The sequence below is a fragment of the Musca autumnalis genome, unplaced genomic scaffold (assembly GCF_047663935.1).
Source record: "Musca autumnalis isolate F117 unplaced genomic scaffold, ASM4766393v1 scaffold_2, whole genome shotgun sequence".
NCBI classification, from domain to species: Eukaryota; Metazoa; Arthropoda; class Insecta; order Diptera; family Muscidae; genus Musca; species Musca autumnalis.
Genome location: NW_027411755.1, coordinates 184,337,541 through 184,355,388, shown reverse-complemented (window position 1 = coordinate 184,355,388; position 17,848 = coordinate 184,337,541). Strand labels below are relative to the sequence as shown.

General features: G+C 34.0%; 1 protein-coding gene across 1 annotated transcript; it reads right to left on the bottom strand.

Moving 5' to 3' along the window:
- Window positions 1-7,305: 7,305 nt before the first annotated feature.
- On the bottom strand, window positions 7,306-10,012 carry LOC141394998 (eukaryotic translation initiation factor 4E-binding protein-like). Its single transcript, XM_073970278.1, has 2 exons — window positions 9,538-10,012; window positions 7,306-7,975 (listed from the first exon to the last, which is right to left on the bottom strand). Exons 1-2 carry the CDS (start codon window positions 9,674-9,676, stop codon window positions 7,767-7,769), a joined length of 348 nt encoding a protein of 115 aa, XP_073826379.1. The 5' UTR covers window positions 9,677-10,012; the 3' UTR covers window positions 7,306-7,766.
- Window positions 10,013-17,848: the final 7,836 nt, after the last annotated feature.

The following is a 17,848-nucleotide window of genomic DNA, read 5'->3' as shown; positions in this document are numbered from 1 at the left end:
AACTACCATACACATTGACTTAATGTTTGCTACATCTTTTGACTCATCGACGCAGAGTGAGAAAGGGTTGTTCTTTAACAATTCGCACACAGACGTAAATTGACGTCTTCCGACAAGATTTGTAACAATGGAATTAGCCTTTGTCCTTCCCATTGACATATTAGATGCTACATTGGATTCTGGGAATATTTTATGGGAACAAGTTGCCCTAACTAAAATCGGCATTTTAGGGGTAAAAATCGGCAAATCGGCATTTCTATTTTTTCGGACTAAAAATCGGCAAAATGCCGATAAATCGGCAAATCTGGCATCACTGCTTCCATTCTTTAGAAACCTCGCATGAAGGATTTATATTTTATAGGAGCCTCCTATGGAGGTATTATATTCTTTAAAAGACTCCTATGGAGGTCTTCTATTCTATAGGTTCTATCTTATAAAAGCCTTCTATGCCACAGAAGCCTCCTATGGAGGCCTTTTATTCTATAGAAACCTCCTATCGAGGCCTTCTATTCTATAGAAACCTCCTATCAAGGCCTTCTATTCTATAGAAGCCTTCTATCGAGGCCTTCTATAGAAGCCTCCAATGGATGCCTTCTATAGAAGCCTCCTATCGAGGCCTTCTATTCTATAAATTATATCCTATTAAAGCCTTCTATGCCACAGAAGCCTCCAATGGAGGCCTTCTATTCTATAGAAGCCTCCTATGGAGGTGGAGGTCTTATATTCTATAGAAGCCTCTTATGGAACCATTCAATTCTATAGAAGTCTCCTATGGAGGCCTGCTATGCTATAGATGCCTCTTACGGACGCCTTCTATTCTTTTGAAGCCTTCTATGGAGGTCTTCTGCTCTGCAGGCTCCTATGCAGGCATTCTACTCTATTGAAGGCTCTTCTTCTATTCTCTAAGATGCTCATATGGAGGCTTTCTATTCTCTAGAGGCCTCCTATGGATGCATTTGTTCGATATAAGCCTCCTATGGTGGTCTTTTTAGGCCTTCTATTCTTTGGAAACCTCCTATGGAGGCCTTCTATTTTGTAGAAGCCTCCTATGGAGGCTTTTTATTCTGTAGAAGCATATAAGCCTCCTATGGCGGCCTTTTATTTTATAGAATCCTCCTATAGAGGCCACTCTATAAAATTCAGGCATTCGAATTGCCTGTGCAAATCTGTACTGAGTCAGGTGTTTATATATTTATTTAACCTATGTCACCGACAAAAGGACCCGTCCGAGGAATTTCAGAAAGGTTGAAGTTAAACAGTTCCCGAGATATTACCACAACCAGGGTTTCGGAGTCGGAGTCTACGAGTCGGAGTCGAGCAATTTTGCCGGAGTCGGAGTCGGAGTCTGAGTCGAGAAAAATAACTCGACTCCTACTCCGGGCGAAATTTTTTCGACGTTATAGAAATATAACATTAAATTTGGAACAAGATTTTTTTTTTAAAACCTATTTTTTTAAAAAGAAATGTATAAGAGAATATATATGCAAATTATATATTATACTAAGTTAAAGGATAATTCACAGGATATTTACTATCCTCAGAAATGTAGCCTATTAATCCCTATTTTGTTGATCCAATTGATTCTTTAGATTTTTGCAAAAACAAAAGTAAAATACTATGACAATCGAATTAAGATTGGACCTTTAACCTCTGTCGTCAGAAGTCTTACTGGTCTTCACCCTACTTATAAATATTGCCTTATTATGAGCGATGGATGGGAATAATTTATTTGATTTTGTATGCAGCATATAAACTGTTTTTTTCTCGAAATCGTTTTTCTTTCAGATGAAAAAAAAATCTGCCAAAAAATTACGTAGTTTTCTCGGAAAAAATCATGAAAAATGGCTATTTTTACAACTTTACAACTGGGGGTCTCCTTTTAAGGCTAAGCACACTAAAATGTTGGCTTACATCAAGTTTGAAACTTGGTCATGAAGTGCTTAAAAATTTTATTAAATGTAGTCCTTATGATTTGTATTGCCCCTTCATTTTCACATATTTTGAAAGCTTAAAGATTTTCTCACGCGGAAGAATTCCGTCCAGAATGTACTCGTGCAAAAAAAAAAAAAAAATAGAAAATCCGACAAAAAATTTCTAACTTTGCTATTTTTCAATGCAAGATTCGGCAGAAACAATATTGATATGTCCGAATGTATTCGAACGAATGTCCTATCTAATAAACATGTAAGAAAAATCTAATGCATTAGCCTATATAGTCCAAAATATAGGAAAAAAGTTAAAAAATTGCGCACATTTTATTCATTTTTAGTGGTATAGGAATTCACTCTCGGAGTCGACCCGGAGTCGGAGTCGGAGCCGGAGTCGTGAAAAAAACTCGTCTGGAGTCGGAGTCGGAGTCGAGCCAAAAATACCTCGACTCCGAAACCCTGACCACAACATGGGGAATTCCCTGTTTCAGGTTTGGCTTTTTATTTCCGAATTCTACAAACGACTGACGTTCACCCATATTGTCGGTGGACGGTATCGAAGGCTTTATATACGTACATATATGTTCCCACAACAGGACAAGGGAGACTTTTCTCATACAATGAGTGCAAGTCGATTCATATTGGCTCAATGCTATGGAACTTACTTATTTATCGCCGAGGCCGAACACCGAGAAAACTTAAGCCAAAATTTGCCACCGCCGAAATTTTTGATCTTCTGGTCAGGAACTGCAGTCCTTAGATATCTGGTTCAATTCATGATGGATATTTGTGGTTAGAGCGTGTAAGGCTGTTGTTGTATTATGCACTTTCCGGAAACCATGTGGATGAATAGAATCTTCACTGCTGGATATAGGAGGGGAATCGTCCTGTACGATTCTCATCTGCTGGCATCCTTGCCTGGCTTTTATAGCGGCAGCCTCCAGCCAACATTCAAGGCTTGTGGAACAATATGGATGGCTAGTTGCTTAAGCATTACCATTGAGATTCCGAGTGGGCCTAACGCTTTGGATTATTTCGATTTTCGGATGACGTCAGGAACACCTTTGGAAGTATGGTATTCTGCAACAAAGAAATATACGTATCTTTGTGCTCGGGGTCCCAAATCGTTTCACATGTTTAATAAGTCTTATCAATTGAGCGCTAGTTCGTCATAGACCACGTCTTACTTTGTTGTATCTGGTAGCAGGAAGAAACTACAATTCTATGCATGAATAAATGTGTGATAACTACACTTCAAGGTTAAAAGCAGCAATATGTACAAAGGCACATTCATATACATATCGCTCATTTACTCAAATAGTGACACATCTCAAAAAATCGAGTTTCGAGAAAAACGCGTTTTAAGTTTTCGATTGAAATTTGACTTCCCTATAGCGTGTTTTGTGCATCAAATACCTCAAATCGGTCGAAAATATATATCGGAGCTATATCCAAATCTGAACCGATTTCGATATGATTTGCCACAGTTGTTTCTAGGCCAAATCCCGGCAAACATTTCTAGTTTTATTGAAATCGTAGATATATAGCGCCTTTCGTGCATCAAATACCTAAAATCGGCCGAGAATATATATGTATATGAGCAATAGCCAAATTTGAAACGATTTCTATATAATTTGGCACACTTATTTCTAGACAAAATACCGTCGCACATTCCAAATTTAATTGAAATCAGACATATATAGGGTGTTTCCTGCACCAAATTCCTTAAATCGGGCGAAAATATATATGGGGGCTACATCCAAATCTGAACCGATTTCTATATAATTTGGCACATTAATTTCTAGACTAAATTTTGTCGCACATTCCAAATTTCATTGAAATCGGACATATATAGAGTGTTTCGTGCACCAAATTCCTTAAATCGGGCGAAAATATATATGGGGGCTATATCCAAATCTGAACCTATTTCTATATAATTTGGCACACTTATTTCTAGACTAAATACCGTCGAACATTCCAAATTTAATTGAAATGGGGCATATATAGGGTGTTTCGTGCACCAAATTCCTTAAATCGGGCGAAAATATATATGGGGGCTATATCCAAATCTGAACCTATTTCTATATAATTTGGCACACTTATTTCTAGACTAAATACCGTCGAACATTCCAAATTTAATTGAAATGGGGCATATATAGGGTGTTTCGTGCACCAAATTCCTTAAATCGGGCGAAAATATATATGGGGGCTATATCCAAATCTGAACCTATTTCTATATAATTTGGCACACTTATTTCTAGACTAAATACCGTCGAACATTCCAAATTTAATTGAAATGGGGCATATATAGGGTGTTTCGTGCACCAAATTCCTTAAATCGGGCGAAAATATATATGGGGGCTATATCCAAATCTGAACCGATTTTTACCAAAATAAATAGCGTTCGTCCTTTGGCCAAAAAAACTATCTTCCCCAATTTTCATGCGAATCGGACAATAAATGCGACCTGTACTTTGTTTACAAAAATACATGGACAGACGGACAGACAGACGGACATGCGTAAATCGACTCAGAAAGTGATTCTATGTATATCTCTAAAGGAACTATGGGTCTATCTCGTTTCCTTTTGCATGTTACAAACTAATGCACAAAGACATAATACCCCTTACCACAAGGTGGTGTAGGGTATAAAAATGTCAATAAAGTAGTGAAATCCGAAATGCGATAATAAACGGTTGCACAGTGGTTCCGCCCGTGGACAAAAATCGAAAAAGTGATGGCGACAAATTTTATTGCGATTGAAATAAATATTCTCTAAACATATCAAATTTTTAACATCCAGCCTTATTTTTGTAAATTAACAGCGGTTATATGCCAAGTTAAGTCGAAGAAGTTGTGATTTGTATGTGAGCCCTTCAAAACGAAAAATACATCCGCAAAGCATTCGTAGGTTATGAGTAAAATTATACAAAATTGGAGAGGTAAATGTGCAATTTTCAAAATGAAACTTATAGGCGATGGCATTGGCAATATTTTTACGAAAAAAACAAATTCATAATTCGTTTTCTAACTTCATTAAAAATAAATTCTTAATAAATGACTTTTTCTGCTATTTTTAATATAATTACTATTATTTTAGGTTGAGTTCTACTAATGTTGTGAGCATTTGTGAGTTTCGAATTTTTTTTTAGAATGCAGGGAAAAGTCTCTAGTTTACGACTAAAAAAGTCCAGCTGCCCCCATCTGCCACCCGCTATGTTAAACCACTTATACCACGCCCGTAAAATCGTCAAAATTCCGAAAATCGGGAGGTAAGTTTATATGGGAGCTATTCTTAAACTTGGACCTATACTGAACATTTTTGGCAAAGAGGTATTTTGTTCACTCAGAACTCAAAATGCAAAATTACAGCCAAATCGGTTGGAAAATGTGGGTAAAATCGTCAAAATTCCGAAAATCGGGAGGTACGTTTATATGGGGGCTATACCTAAACGTAGACCGATATTGACCATTTTTTGCATAGAGGTTTTTGGTTCACTCATAACTCAAAATTCCAAATTACAGCCAAATCAGTTGGAAAATTTCGCTAAAATTGTCAAAATACCGAAAATCTGAGGGTACATTTATATGGCGGCTATACCTAAACGTGGACCTACATTGAATATTTTTTGCAGGGTTGTAGTTTATTCACTCAGAACCCAAAATGCAAAATAACATTCAAATTGGTTGGTTAATTTGGTTAAAATCGTCAAAATACCACAAATCGGGCGGTACCTTTCTATGGGAGCTATACCGAAATGTGGACCTACATCCACTAAAAATGGTTTTCTATCGTTTTGGCTTGTTGTAAACCTATGTTAAAATTTGGAGGCGGTAGCTGTATTAGAACTATTTTTGGCACTCTTTCCCATACAAGTGGGACCACTGTGGGTTGGTGTGAACTGTGTTTGAAATACGTGTTGTAAAAGTTATGATCCAGAATACCCCTGAAACAACATGAAGTAAGCATTTTAGAGTTTCGGAATGTTCTAAAGAATTGTTGAGAACTTTATTTGGAAGATTTTTGCAAAAGGTTACTTGGTTCAACTCCCAATAGTTTAGCCAATACTGACCAGAATTTCAGTAATTATGTAAAATTTTCTACATTTTATAGATTTTGATGCCATAGATGGAGTTTTTCTTATGTGGTTTTTTTAAAAGATAAGTTCTACTAGTTTGGGGCTACAATATTGCTGAAGACAGCAAGGCCAAATTCCTATTCGTTTCTGAGATAAAGGCCTGATAAATGCATAAAAGTGTAGATTTAGTCCGAACTGGATCTGACAGGACAAACCCCTACTAGGGTTTTTGTAGTCTAAATATGTACTTTCAAAAAATTCATACTAGAAGTTGTTTGCATTTTCAGTGTTGCATAGTGTAATCAATCACACGGCAGCGGGATCTTTCGTAGCGGATTGAACCGAACCCATAGCGTTTCGGCCAGCGGCTGCCAACTCAGCATTAAACCTATGCTGCTACGTGGGTTTCTATGCTGCTACAACAACAACCACTAATACTAAAAAGAAGGAGGATATCTCTAAAAGGTTTGTCAACAAGTATAAAAGTGTAGCTGAATGTGATGAACAAATATGTCAAATAAATGACGAAGGTACCACAATCATCTTCGGAGACATTGCTGCAATACTGTACATGATACAAGGTTATAGCCAAATATTAAAATAAAGACTTTGAGTACCATGTGACCGCATGCACTTTTTCGTCTAGAGATCTTAAGCAATCTGTGAAGTCGATGACAACTTTTAACGTAAGGTGAGGAAATTTTGCAAATAAAATCTCGCCTCATCCTAGAACTTAGGTCTAACAACAAGAAATCGATAATATTATTGTTTGAAACAATTAATCATTTCCCTGTTGCAAAAGTTTCTGGATTCATCCTTAAAGAAGGAGTTTGGAAAGTTTGCTCAACTGGTTACCCCATAGTTGCAGGAATGTTTGTCAACATATTCAAATGAAACAATGTATATATTTTTTTAAATAAATATTTTTTATATTTATATTTTCATTATTATTATTTTTTTGCTTTTTCTAGTATTTTTTTTATAAAAAAGTTATACTTAAAGCTATAACATGACACAGATAATGATGAAGCTATTTTTTCTATTACAATTTCAAAAAATAGAAATGAAAAACTTTTGACAAAAAATTAAAATTTTTACAACAAAATTTCAAAAAATTAAACAAAAAATTATGAAAAAATACATTTTTTTAATACAATGATATGATATTTCTTGAATTGTGTGTTTTAAGTGTGTCCAGTCAATATGACTGAAATATATAAAATAAAAATTAAGAAAACGAAAGAAAATAAAAAAGTTGACTATAACTAAATGAGGCTTGGTGATGGTGTGTGTGTGGGATTATAACTACCAAAAATTAGGAGAAATTTAAGAACTATTTGTTGTTAAGGAAATTTTGCTTGAAACTGCAGAGGCGCGTCCATAGAGTAGGTTTACACTAGTACTTATTATCATGAGATGGATTCTATAAAAGAGGATTTTCTTGGTAATAAGTGCCGGTGCAAATGCCATTCTAGTTGGCATTACTTTTTGAATTGGCTTGGAATTTTTAGCGAAGTACAAATGTTCGTTCTCTTCTTGTCCACATAGTTGTTATTTAAGTAGTAAATCTATTAATTTTGTTTAATTAGTTTTCTTTACTTAAAGCTCTCTGGGCTTAGTTTTTTTTGTTTTTATGGATCCCTTGTTTTGTTGTATTCGATGTTTAAATCAAACATTCCGGGTGATGATAATGTTTTTGGCAGGGATTCTTTCAGGTAATTTGGTGTGTGTATATGAGAGAGAGAGAGAGTGTGTATGTTTACAATTCCAATTGGAATTGTTCTTGATCCTCAATCTTCAGTGACTCTGTCTTCTTGACCAAATCTGTTGGTGGTGGTACACATTTACGGAATGGTGTACGTGGTGTACCCTTGAGCAGGCAGGTGGGTATATTGGCAGGTGGTGATTGACTCAAGGGTGATTGTCTGAGATTTTTCAAGAAAGCACGTTCATAAATCAAACGAGTACCTGTAAGAGAGGGGAAAATAAAGAAGAAAATTAGTAAAATTTTTTGGAAGTCTTGAAAATTTTGTAAGGATTTTGTGTGCATGGCGGAGGTCATGGTTTTTTTGATTATAATATATTTTACATTTTGTTTATATTTGACATTTTAGAAATTGTTAAAAGCATTTGATTGGTTTGAAGATGTAAAAAAATGATTTTTTTTTGGAAAACTGAATATTTTTCTATATAAAAACTAATCAAAACATTTGATTTGATTTTAATTTTTTATAAAATTTTCGAAGAAGAAAACATATTTTTTTTTTAATTAATAGATGTAATAAAATTTGTTATGAAAAATAAATAAAAAATGATGTAAAAAACATATTAAACAATAAAAGCATTTTTCTATTAATTTTTAAAATAATCAAATATAAAATTTAAATTTTTAATAAAATAATTAAAAATGTAATATTTCGAAATGTTAAAAAACAATTAATAGTTATTACTTTTAATTGTTTATTTTTGGCTGAATATCTCAAAAAGAACAATTGAAAAAAATATATTAAAAATTCCTTTTAATTTTTTTATGCAGACCGATTTAGAATTTCCTATAACGCAGTTGTTTTATCTTTATAATGCAGATATGATTTTTATTTCTTTCGGGAAACCAATGGCCTTGTCCAATTTTATCTTCCTAATGACTTCTAATCACCAATGATAAGCATTGCCAAGAAATGTTGATAAGGAAAATAAGTCATTAAAGTTATTTGTGGGTGGCTATCCCAAAGTAATAACAAATTAAGTGTCGAAATAATTCATGATGAATCACACTTATTTTCGATCATGGAATACATTATGTCCCAATTATGTCTAAAAAAATGTCTTAATTTTTTTTTGACAAATTTTACTTTCTTTGAACATTTTTTTAATTCACTAATTTTTTTATATTCTGAAGATTCTAATTCCAAATTTTTGAATTTTTATTTGAATGTCAGTCATCACATCTATGTTGGAAATTGTTGGAATAATTTGATTTTTTCTATTTCTTTTTTTAGAATACCTAGTCTTTAATTATTTTTAAAAAAAAATTTGTTCTTTTATAAAATATTTTAAAAATTTTTCTTTGAAATTCTTAGCTCCGATATTTGGGATTTTAAATTTATGTTTTATCTTTTAATTTATTTTTTTAAGTCATTTTATTTGAAACCCGAGACCTACTTTTCAGTCCATGTACATCTTTTCTTTGAATATTCAACTATTTCCTCCTATTTCGTTCCCAATTTCAACAAAAAGGCCACTAATTTTCAGTCGATAATATATTGTTAATTTATCCCCACATTTTATGAAAAGACCGATACTTATTAGCCGAATTTCCATTTGGTTTCATTCCACTTAAAGTTTTCATCTTCAATTTTCTTCTGATACTATTTTCACTATTTTGTTTGTTTAGCTTTCCACAGTTTTCTAGGATTTTCTTTTAAAATCAATGTTTGCCTCACAAAACGAAAACACTGACCTCAGCCACACACTGTTCAACTTCTACTCTTCATTCACTTTTAAAAATCTTCTTCTTCAAGGAAACTTACCACCAGGTGTTGTAGAATACAAGGTTCCGCCAGGTGTCGAAGAATAAACTTCTGGCATTTGGATGGGATCCGAAATTTTGATGGTCTTGGTTTTTTGGGGAACATGCATGGCTTGACGGGCAGTAGGTGAAGCAGACATGGTGACTAGTTGTTTGTTATGTTTTGCTCAAATTCAAATTAAAACACTTGTTTTCTTTGTTATTAATTTTTCTTTCACTTGGTGAAGAATTTTTTGCTTTGGTTAATTCTTTTTTTTTTAATTAAAAAAAATCACTTGTTTTTAAACTTTATTTTTTCAAATTGTTTAAAAACACTTTGTTTTTTCCGAATATTTCACTTTGGTTATCTTCTTCTTCTTTTCTCAGAGAATTGAAAAACTCTTGTTTGGTGTTTTTTTCTTCCAACTTTAAAAAAAAAAAACTTTGTAGCTTTTTAGATAACTAACCGCTTTGAAAGCTGTTGGTGAAATGTTGTTTTTTCTTGGCTATGTGGCCGGTATTTATACGAATGGTGGTGATATACTCTTTCCATTGCTAAACAATGGCATCTCAAAAATAAAGAGAGAATACTTTTGTTTTGTATTTTTTTTTTAATGCGAAGAAGAAAAAAGAACAAAACAAAAGTCGGCGCTAACGGCCAACGTGTACACAATTCTTATATTGCGCACTCTTTTTTAAAAAATAAAATTCTTTAACAAAATTATAACAAACTAAAAATGCGCTGGGTTATTTGTTTAAAACAGCTCCTAGATGCCGGTGTTGAACGAACACATGCAGTAGAAAATAATTCTTGTGTTTGTTATTTTTTTTTTTTGAAAACGATTAAACATTTCTGAAAATTTCGAAAATTTCATCATTTGTGATATGAAGTGCAGATCTGGAAGATCGGTTGAAAAAAATAATTAAAAGAGGACTTAAGTGAAATCAAAACAAAATATTAAGAAACAAAATGTTTTTTGAATGAAACAATTGGTGTCTGTCTCTTCAAAAATAAAATCAATATTTTTTTGATCTTTTTCTTAACAAAATTTTTTTAGCAAAATTGTTATCAAAAAAAGTGTTGTTTACCGGCATTTTTGTGCGATTTCTTCAATCATTCAAATACTTTTTTTCGGAAGAAATATCTTTGCCTTGGATTCCGACATTCGACAACAAGGCCATTTATTTATTTTAATTTCTGTCACAACAAAACAAACGTGGTTCTGTTTATTTCGGGTTCTTTCTTTTGAATTCGACCGTACATAACTCGAAGGGCATTTCCTCTATCAGAGGCTTAATAAATATTCTTAAAAAAATCCACGCATTTATTAGAGGCTTGAAAAGATATTCTTAAAATAATCAACGGATTTATTAGAGGCTTGAAAAAATTTTCCTTAAAAAATCCACGCATTTATTAGAGGCTTGAAAAAATATTCTTAAAAAATCCAAGCCTCTATCAGAGGCTAAAAACATATTCTTAGAAAATTCAACCCATTTATTAGAGGCTTGAGAAAAAATTCTTAAAAAATCCACGCCTCTATCAGAGACTTGAAAAATATTCTTAAAAAATCCAATCCATTTATTAAACGCCTATATCAGAGGCTTCAACAAAAATTCTTAAAAAATCCACGCCTCTATCAGAGGCTTCAACAAAAATTCTTAAAAAATCCACGCCTCTATCAGAGGCTTCAACAAAAATTCTTAAAAAATCCACGCCTCTATCAGAGGCTTCAACAAAAATTCTTAAAAAATCCACGCCTCTATCAGAGGCTTCAACAAAAATTCTTAAAAAATCCACGCCTCTATCAGAGGCTTCAACAAAAATTCCTAAAAAATCCACGCCTCTATCAGAGGCTTCAACAAAAATTCTTAAAAAATCCACGCCTCTATCAGAGGCTTCAACAAAAATTCTTAAAAAATCCACGCCTCTATCAGAGGCTTCAACAAAAATTCTTAAAAAATCCACGCCTCTATCAGAGGCTTCAACAAAAATTCTTAAAAAATCCACGCCTCTATCAGAGGCTTCAACAAAAATTCTTAAAAAATCCACGCCTCTATCAGAGGCTTCAACAAAAATTCTTAAAAAATCCACGCCTCTATCAGAGGCTTCAACAAAAATTCTTAAAAAATCCACGCCTCTATCAGAGGCTTCAACAAAAATTCTTAAAAAATCCACGCCTCTATCAGAGGCTTCAACAAAAATTCTTAAAAAATCCACGCCTCTATCAGAGGCTTCAACAAAAATTCTTAAAAAATCCACGCCTCTATCAGAGGCTTCAACAAAAATTCTTAAAAAATCCACGCCTCTATCAGAGGCTTCAACAAAAATTCTTAAAAAATCCACGCCTCTATCAGAGGCTTCAACAAAAATTCTTAAAAAATCCACGCCTCTATCAGAGGCTTCAACAAAAATTCTTAAAAAATCCACGCCTCTATCAGAGGCTTCAACAAAAATTCTTAAAAAATCCACGCCTCTATCAGAGGCTTCAACAAAAATTCTTAAAAAATCCACGCCTCTATCAGAGGCTTCAACAAAAATTCTTAAAAAATCCACGCCTCTATCAGAGGCTTCAACAAAAATTCTTAAAAAATCCACGCCTCTATCAGAGGCTTCAACAAAAATTCTTAAAAAATCCACGCCTCTATCAGAGGCTTCAACAAAAATTCTTAAAAAATCCACGCCTCTATCAGAGGCTTCAACAAAAATTCTTAAAAAATCCACGCCTCTATCAGAGGCTTCAACAAAAATTCTTAAAAAATCCACGCCTCTATCAGAGGCTTCAACAAAAATTCTTAAAAAATCCACGCCTCTATCAGAGGCTTCAACAAAAATTCTTAAAAAATCCACGCCTCTATCAGAGGCTTCAACAAAAATTCTTAAAAAATCCACGCCTCTATCAGAGGCTTCAACAAAAATTCTTAAAAAATCCACGCCTCTATCAGAGGCTTCAACAAAAATTCTTAAAAAATCCACGCCTCTATCAGAGGCTTCAACAAAAATTCTTAAAAAATCCACGCCTCTATCAGAGGCTTCAACAAAAATTCTTAAAAAATCCACGCCTCTATCAGAGGCTTCAACAAAAATTCTTAAAAAATCCACGCCTCTATCAGAGGCTTCAACAAAAATTCTTAAAAAATCCACGCCTCTATCAGAGGCTTCAACAAAAATTCTTAAAAAATCCACGCCTCTATCAGAGGCTTCAACAAAAATTCTTAAAAAATCCACGCCTCTATCAGAGGCTTCAACAAAAATTCTTAAAAAATCCACGCCTCTATCAGAGGCTTCAACAAAAATTCTTAAAAAATCCACGCCTCTATCAGAGGCTTCAACAAAAATTCTTAAAAAATCCACGCCTCTATCAGAGGCTTCAACAAAAATTCTTAAAAAATCCACGCCTCTATCAGAGGCTTCAACAAAAATTCTTAAAAAATCCACGCCTCTATCAGAGGCTTCAACAAAAATTCTTAAAAAATCCACGCCTCTATCAGAGGCTTCAACAAAAATTCTTAAAAAATCCACGCCTCTATCAGAGGCTTCAACAAAAATTCTTAAAAAATCCACGCCTCTATCAGAGGCTTCAACAAAAATTCTTAAAAAATCCACGCCTCTATCAGAGGCTTCAACAAAAATTCTTAAAAAATCCACGCCTCTATCAGAGGCTTCAACAAAAATTCTTAAAAAATCCACGCCTCTATCAGAGGCTTCAACAAAAATTCTTAAAAAATCCACGCCTCTATCAGAGGCTTCAACAAAAATTCTTAAAAAATCCACGCCTCTATCAGAGGCTTCAACAAAAATTCTTAAAAAATCCACGCCTCTATCAGAGGCTTCAACAAAAATTCTTAAAAAATCCACGCCTCTATCAGAGGCTTCAACAAAAATTCTTAAAAAATCCACGCCTCTATCAGAGGCTTCAACAAAAATTCTTAAAAAATCCACGCCTCTATCAGAGGCTTCAACAAAAATTCTTAAAAAATCCACGCCTCTATCAGAGGCTTCAACAAAAATTCTTAAAAAATCCACGCCTCTATCAGAGGCTTCAACAAAAATTCTTAAAAAATCCACGCCTCTATCAGAGGCTTCAACAAAAATTCTTAAAAAATCCACGCCTCTATCAGAGGCTTCAACAAAAATTCTTAAAAAATCCACGCCTCTATCAGAGGCTTCAACAAAAATTCTTAAAAAATCCACGCCTCTATCAGAGGCTTCAACAAAAATTCTTAAAAAATCCACGCCTCTATCAGAGGCTTCAACAAAAATTCTTAAAAAATCCACGCCTCTATCAGAGGCTTCAACAAAAATTCTTAAAAAATCCACGCCTCTATCAGAGGCTTCAACAAAAATTCTTAAAAAATCCACGCCTCTATCAGAGGCTTCAACAAAAATTCTTAAAAAATCCACGCCTCTATCAGAGGCTTCAACAAAAATTCTTAAAAAATCCACGCCTCTATCAGAGGCTTCAACAAAAATTCTTAAAAAATCCACGCCTCTATCAGAGGCTTCAACAAAAATTCTTAAAAAATCCACGCCTCTATCAGAGGCTTCAACAAAAATTCTTAAAAAATCCACGCCTCTATCAGAGGCTTCAACAAAAATTCTTAAAAAATCCACGCCTCTATCAGAGGCTTCAACAAAAATTCTTAAAAAATCCACGCCTCTATCAGAGGCTTCAACAAAAATTCTTAAAAAATCCACGCCTCTATCAGAGGCTTCAACAAAAATTCTTAAAAAATCCACGCCTCTATCAGAGGCTTCAACAAAAATTCTTAAAAAATCCACGCCTCTATCAGAGGCTTCAACAAAAATTCTTAAAAAATCCACGCCTCTATCAGAGGCTTCAACAAAAATTCTTAAAAAATCCACGCCTCTATCAGAGGCTTCAACAAAAATTCTTAAAAAATCCACGCCTCTATCAGAGGCTTCAACAAAAATTCTTAAAAAATCCACGCCTCTATCAGAGGCTTCAACAAAAATTCTTAAAAAATCCACGCCTCTATCAGAGGCTTCAACAAAAATTCTTAAAAAATCCACGCCTCTATCAGAGGCTTCAACAAAAATTCTTAAAAAATCCACGCCTCTATCAGAGGCTTCAACAAAAATTCTTAAAAAATCCACGCCTCTATCAGAGGCTTCAACAAAAATTCTTAAAAAATCCACGCCTCTATCAGAGGCTTCAACAAAAATTCTTAAAAAATCCACGCCTCTATCAGAGGCTTCAACAAAAATTCTTAAAAAATCCACGCCTCTATCAGAGGCTTCAACAAAAATTCTTAAAAAATCCACGCCTATATCAGAGGCTTCAACAAAAATTCTTAAAAAATCCACGCCTCTATCAGAGGCTTCAACAAAAATTCTTAAAAAATCCACGCCTCTATCAGAGGCTTCAACAAAAATTCTTAAAAAATCCACGCCTCTATCAGAGGCTTCAACAAAAATTCTTAAAAAATCGACGCCTCTATCAGAGGCTTCAACAAAAATTCTTAAAAAATCCACGCCTCTATCAGAGGCTTCAACAAAAATTCTTAAAAAATCCACGCCTCTATCAGAGGCTTCAACAAAAATTCTTAAAAAATCCACGCCTCTATCAGAGGCTTCAACAAAAATTCTTAAAAAATCCACGCCTCTATCAGAGGCTTCAACAAAAATTCTTAAAAAATCCACGCCTCTATCAGAGGCTTGAAAAAATATTCTTAAAAAATCCACGCCTCTATTAGAGGCTTGAAAAAATATTCTTAAAAAATCCACGCCTCTATCAGAGGCTTGAAAAAATATTCTTAAAAAATCCACGCCTCTATCAGAGGCTTCAACAAAAATTCTTAAAAAATCCACGCCTCTATCAGAGGCTTGAAAAAATATTCTTAAAAAATCCACGCCTCTATCAGAGGCTTGAAAAAATATTCTTAAAAAATCCACGCCTCTATCAGAGGCTTGAAAAAATATTCTTAAAAAATCCACGCCTCTATCAGAGGCTTGAAAAAATATTCTTAAAAAATCCACGCCTCTATCAGAGGCTTGAAAAAATATTCTTAAAAAATCCACGCCTCTATCAGAGGCTTGAAAAAATATTCTTAAAAAATCCACGCCTCTATCAGAGGCTTGAAAAAATATTTATAAAAAATCCACGCCTCTATCAGAGGCTTGAAAAAATATTCTTAAAAAATCCACGCCTCTATCAGAGGCTTGAAAAAATATTCTTAAAAAATCCACGCCTCTATCAGAGGCTTCAACAAAAATTCTTAAAAAATCCACGCCTATATCAGAGGCTTCAACAAAAATTCTTAAAAAATCCACGCCTCTATCAGAGGCTTCAACAAAAATTCTTAAAAAATCCACGCCTCTATCAGAGGCTTCAACAAAAATTCTTAAAAAATCCACGCCTCTATCAGAGGCTTCAACAAAAATTCTTAAAAAATCGACGCCTCTATCAGAGGCTTCAACAAAAATTCTTAAAAAATCCACGCCTCTATCAGAGGCTTCAACAAAAATTCTTAAAAAATCCACGCCTCTATCAGAGGCTTCAACAAAAATTCTTAAAAAATCCACGCCTCTATCAGAGGCTTCAACAAAAATTCTTAAAAAATCCACGCCTCTATCAGAGGCTTCAACAAAAATTCTTAAAAAATCCACGCCTCTATCAGAGGCTTCAACAAAAATTCTTAAAAAATCCACGCCTATATCAGAGGCTTCAACAAAAATTCTTAAAAAATCCACGCCTCTATCAGAGGCTTCAACAAAAATTCTTAAAAAATCCACGCCTCTATCAGAGGCTTCAACAAAAATTCTTAAAAAATCCACGCCTCTATCAGAGGCTTCAACAAAAATTCTTAAAAAATCGACGCCTCTATCAGAGGCTTCAACAAAAATTCTTAAAAAATCCACGCCTCTATCAGAGGCTTCAACAAAAATTCTTAAAAAATCCACGCCTCTATCAGAGGCTTCAACAAAAATTCTTAAAAAATCCACGCCTCTATCAGAGGCTTCAACAAAAATTCTTAAAAAATCCACGCCTCTATCAGAGGCTTCAACAAAAATTCTTAAAAAATCCACGCCTCTATCAGAGGCTTCAACAAAAATTCTTAAAAAATCCACGCCTCTATCAGAGGCTTCAACAAAAATTCTTAAAAAATCCACGCCTCTATCAGAGGCTTCAACAAAAATTCTTAAAAAATCCACGCCTCTATCAGAGGCTTCAACAAAAATTCTTAAAAAATCCACGCCTCTATCAGAGGCTTCAACAAAAATTCTTAAAAAATCCACGCCTCTATCAGAGGCTTCAACAAAAATTCTTAAAAAATCCACGCCTATATCAGAGGCTTCAACAAAAATTCTTAAAAAATCCACGCCTCTATCAGAGGCTTCAACAAAAATTCTTAAAAAATCCACGCCTCTATCAGAGGCTTCAACAAAAATTCTTAAAAAATCCACGCCTCTATCAGAGGCTTCAACAAAAATTCTTAAAAAATCGACGCCTCTATCAGAGGCTTCAACAAAAATTCTTAAAAAATCCACGCCTCTATCAGAGGCTTCAACAAAAATTCTTAAAAAATCCACGCCTCTATCAGAGGCTTCAACAAAAATTCTTAAAAAATCCACGCCTCTATCAGAGGCTTCAACAAAAATTCTTAAAAAATCCACGCCTCTATCAGAGGCTTCAACAAAAATTCTTAAAAAATCCACGCCTCTATCAGAGGCTTCAACAAAAATTCTTAAAAAATCCACGCCTCTATCAGAGGCTTGAAAAAATATTCTTAAAAAATCCACGCCTCTATTAGAGGCTTGAAAAAATATTCTTAAAAAATCCACGCCTCTATCAGAGGCTTGAAAAAATATTCTTAAAAAATCCACGCCTCTATCAGAGGCTTGAAAAAATATTCTTAAAAAATCCACGCCTCTATCAGAGGCTTGAAAAAATATTCTTAAAAAATCCACGCCTCTATCAGAGGCTTGAAAAAATATTCTTAAAAAATCCACGCCTCTATCAGAGGCTTGAAAAAATATTCTTAAAAAATCCACGCCTCTATCAGAGGCTTGAAAAAATATTCTTAAAAAATCCACGCCTCTATCAGAGGCTTGAAAAAATATTCTTAAAAAATCCACGCCTCTATCAGAGGCTTGAAAAAATATTCTTAAAAAATCCACGCATCTATCAGAGGCTTGAAAAAATATTCTTAAAAAATCCACGCCTCTATCAGAGGCTTGAAAAAATATTCTTAAAAAATCCACGCCTCTATCAGAGGCTTGAAAAAATATTCTTAAAAAATCCACGCCTCTATCAGAGGCTTGAAAAAATATTCTTAAAAAATCCACGCCTCTATCAGAGGCTTGAAAAAAT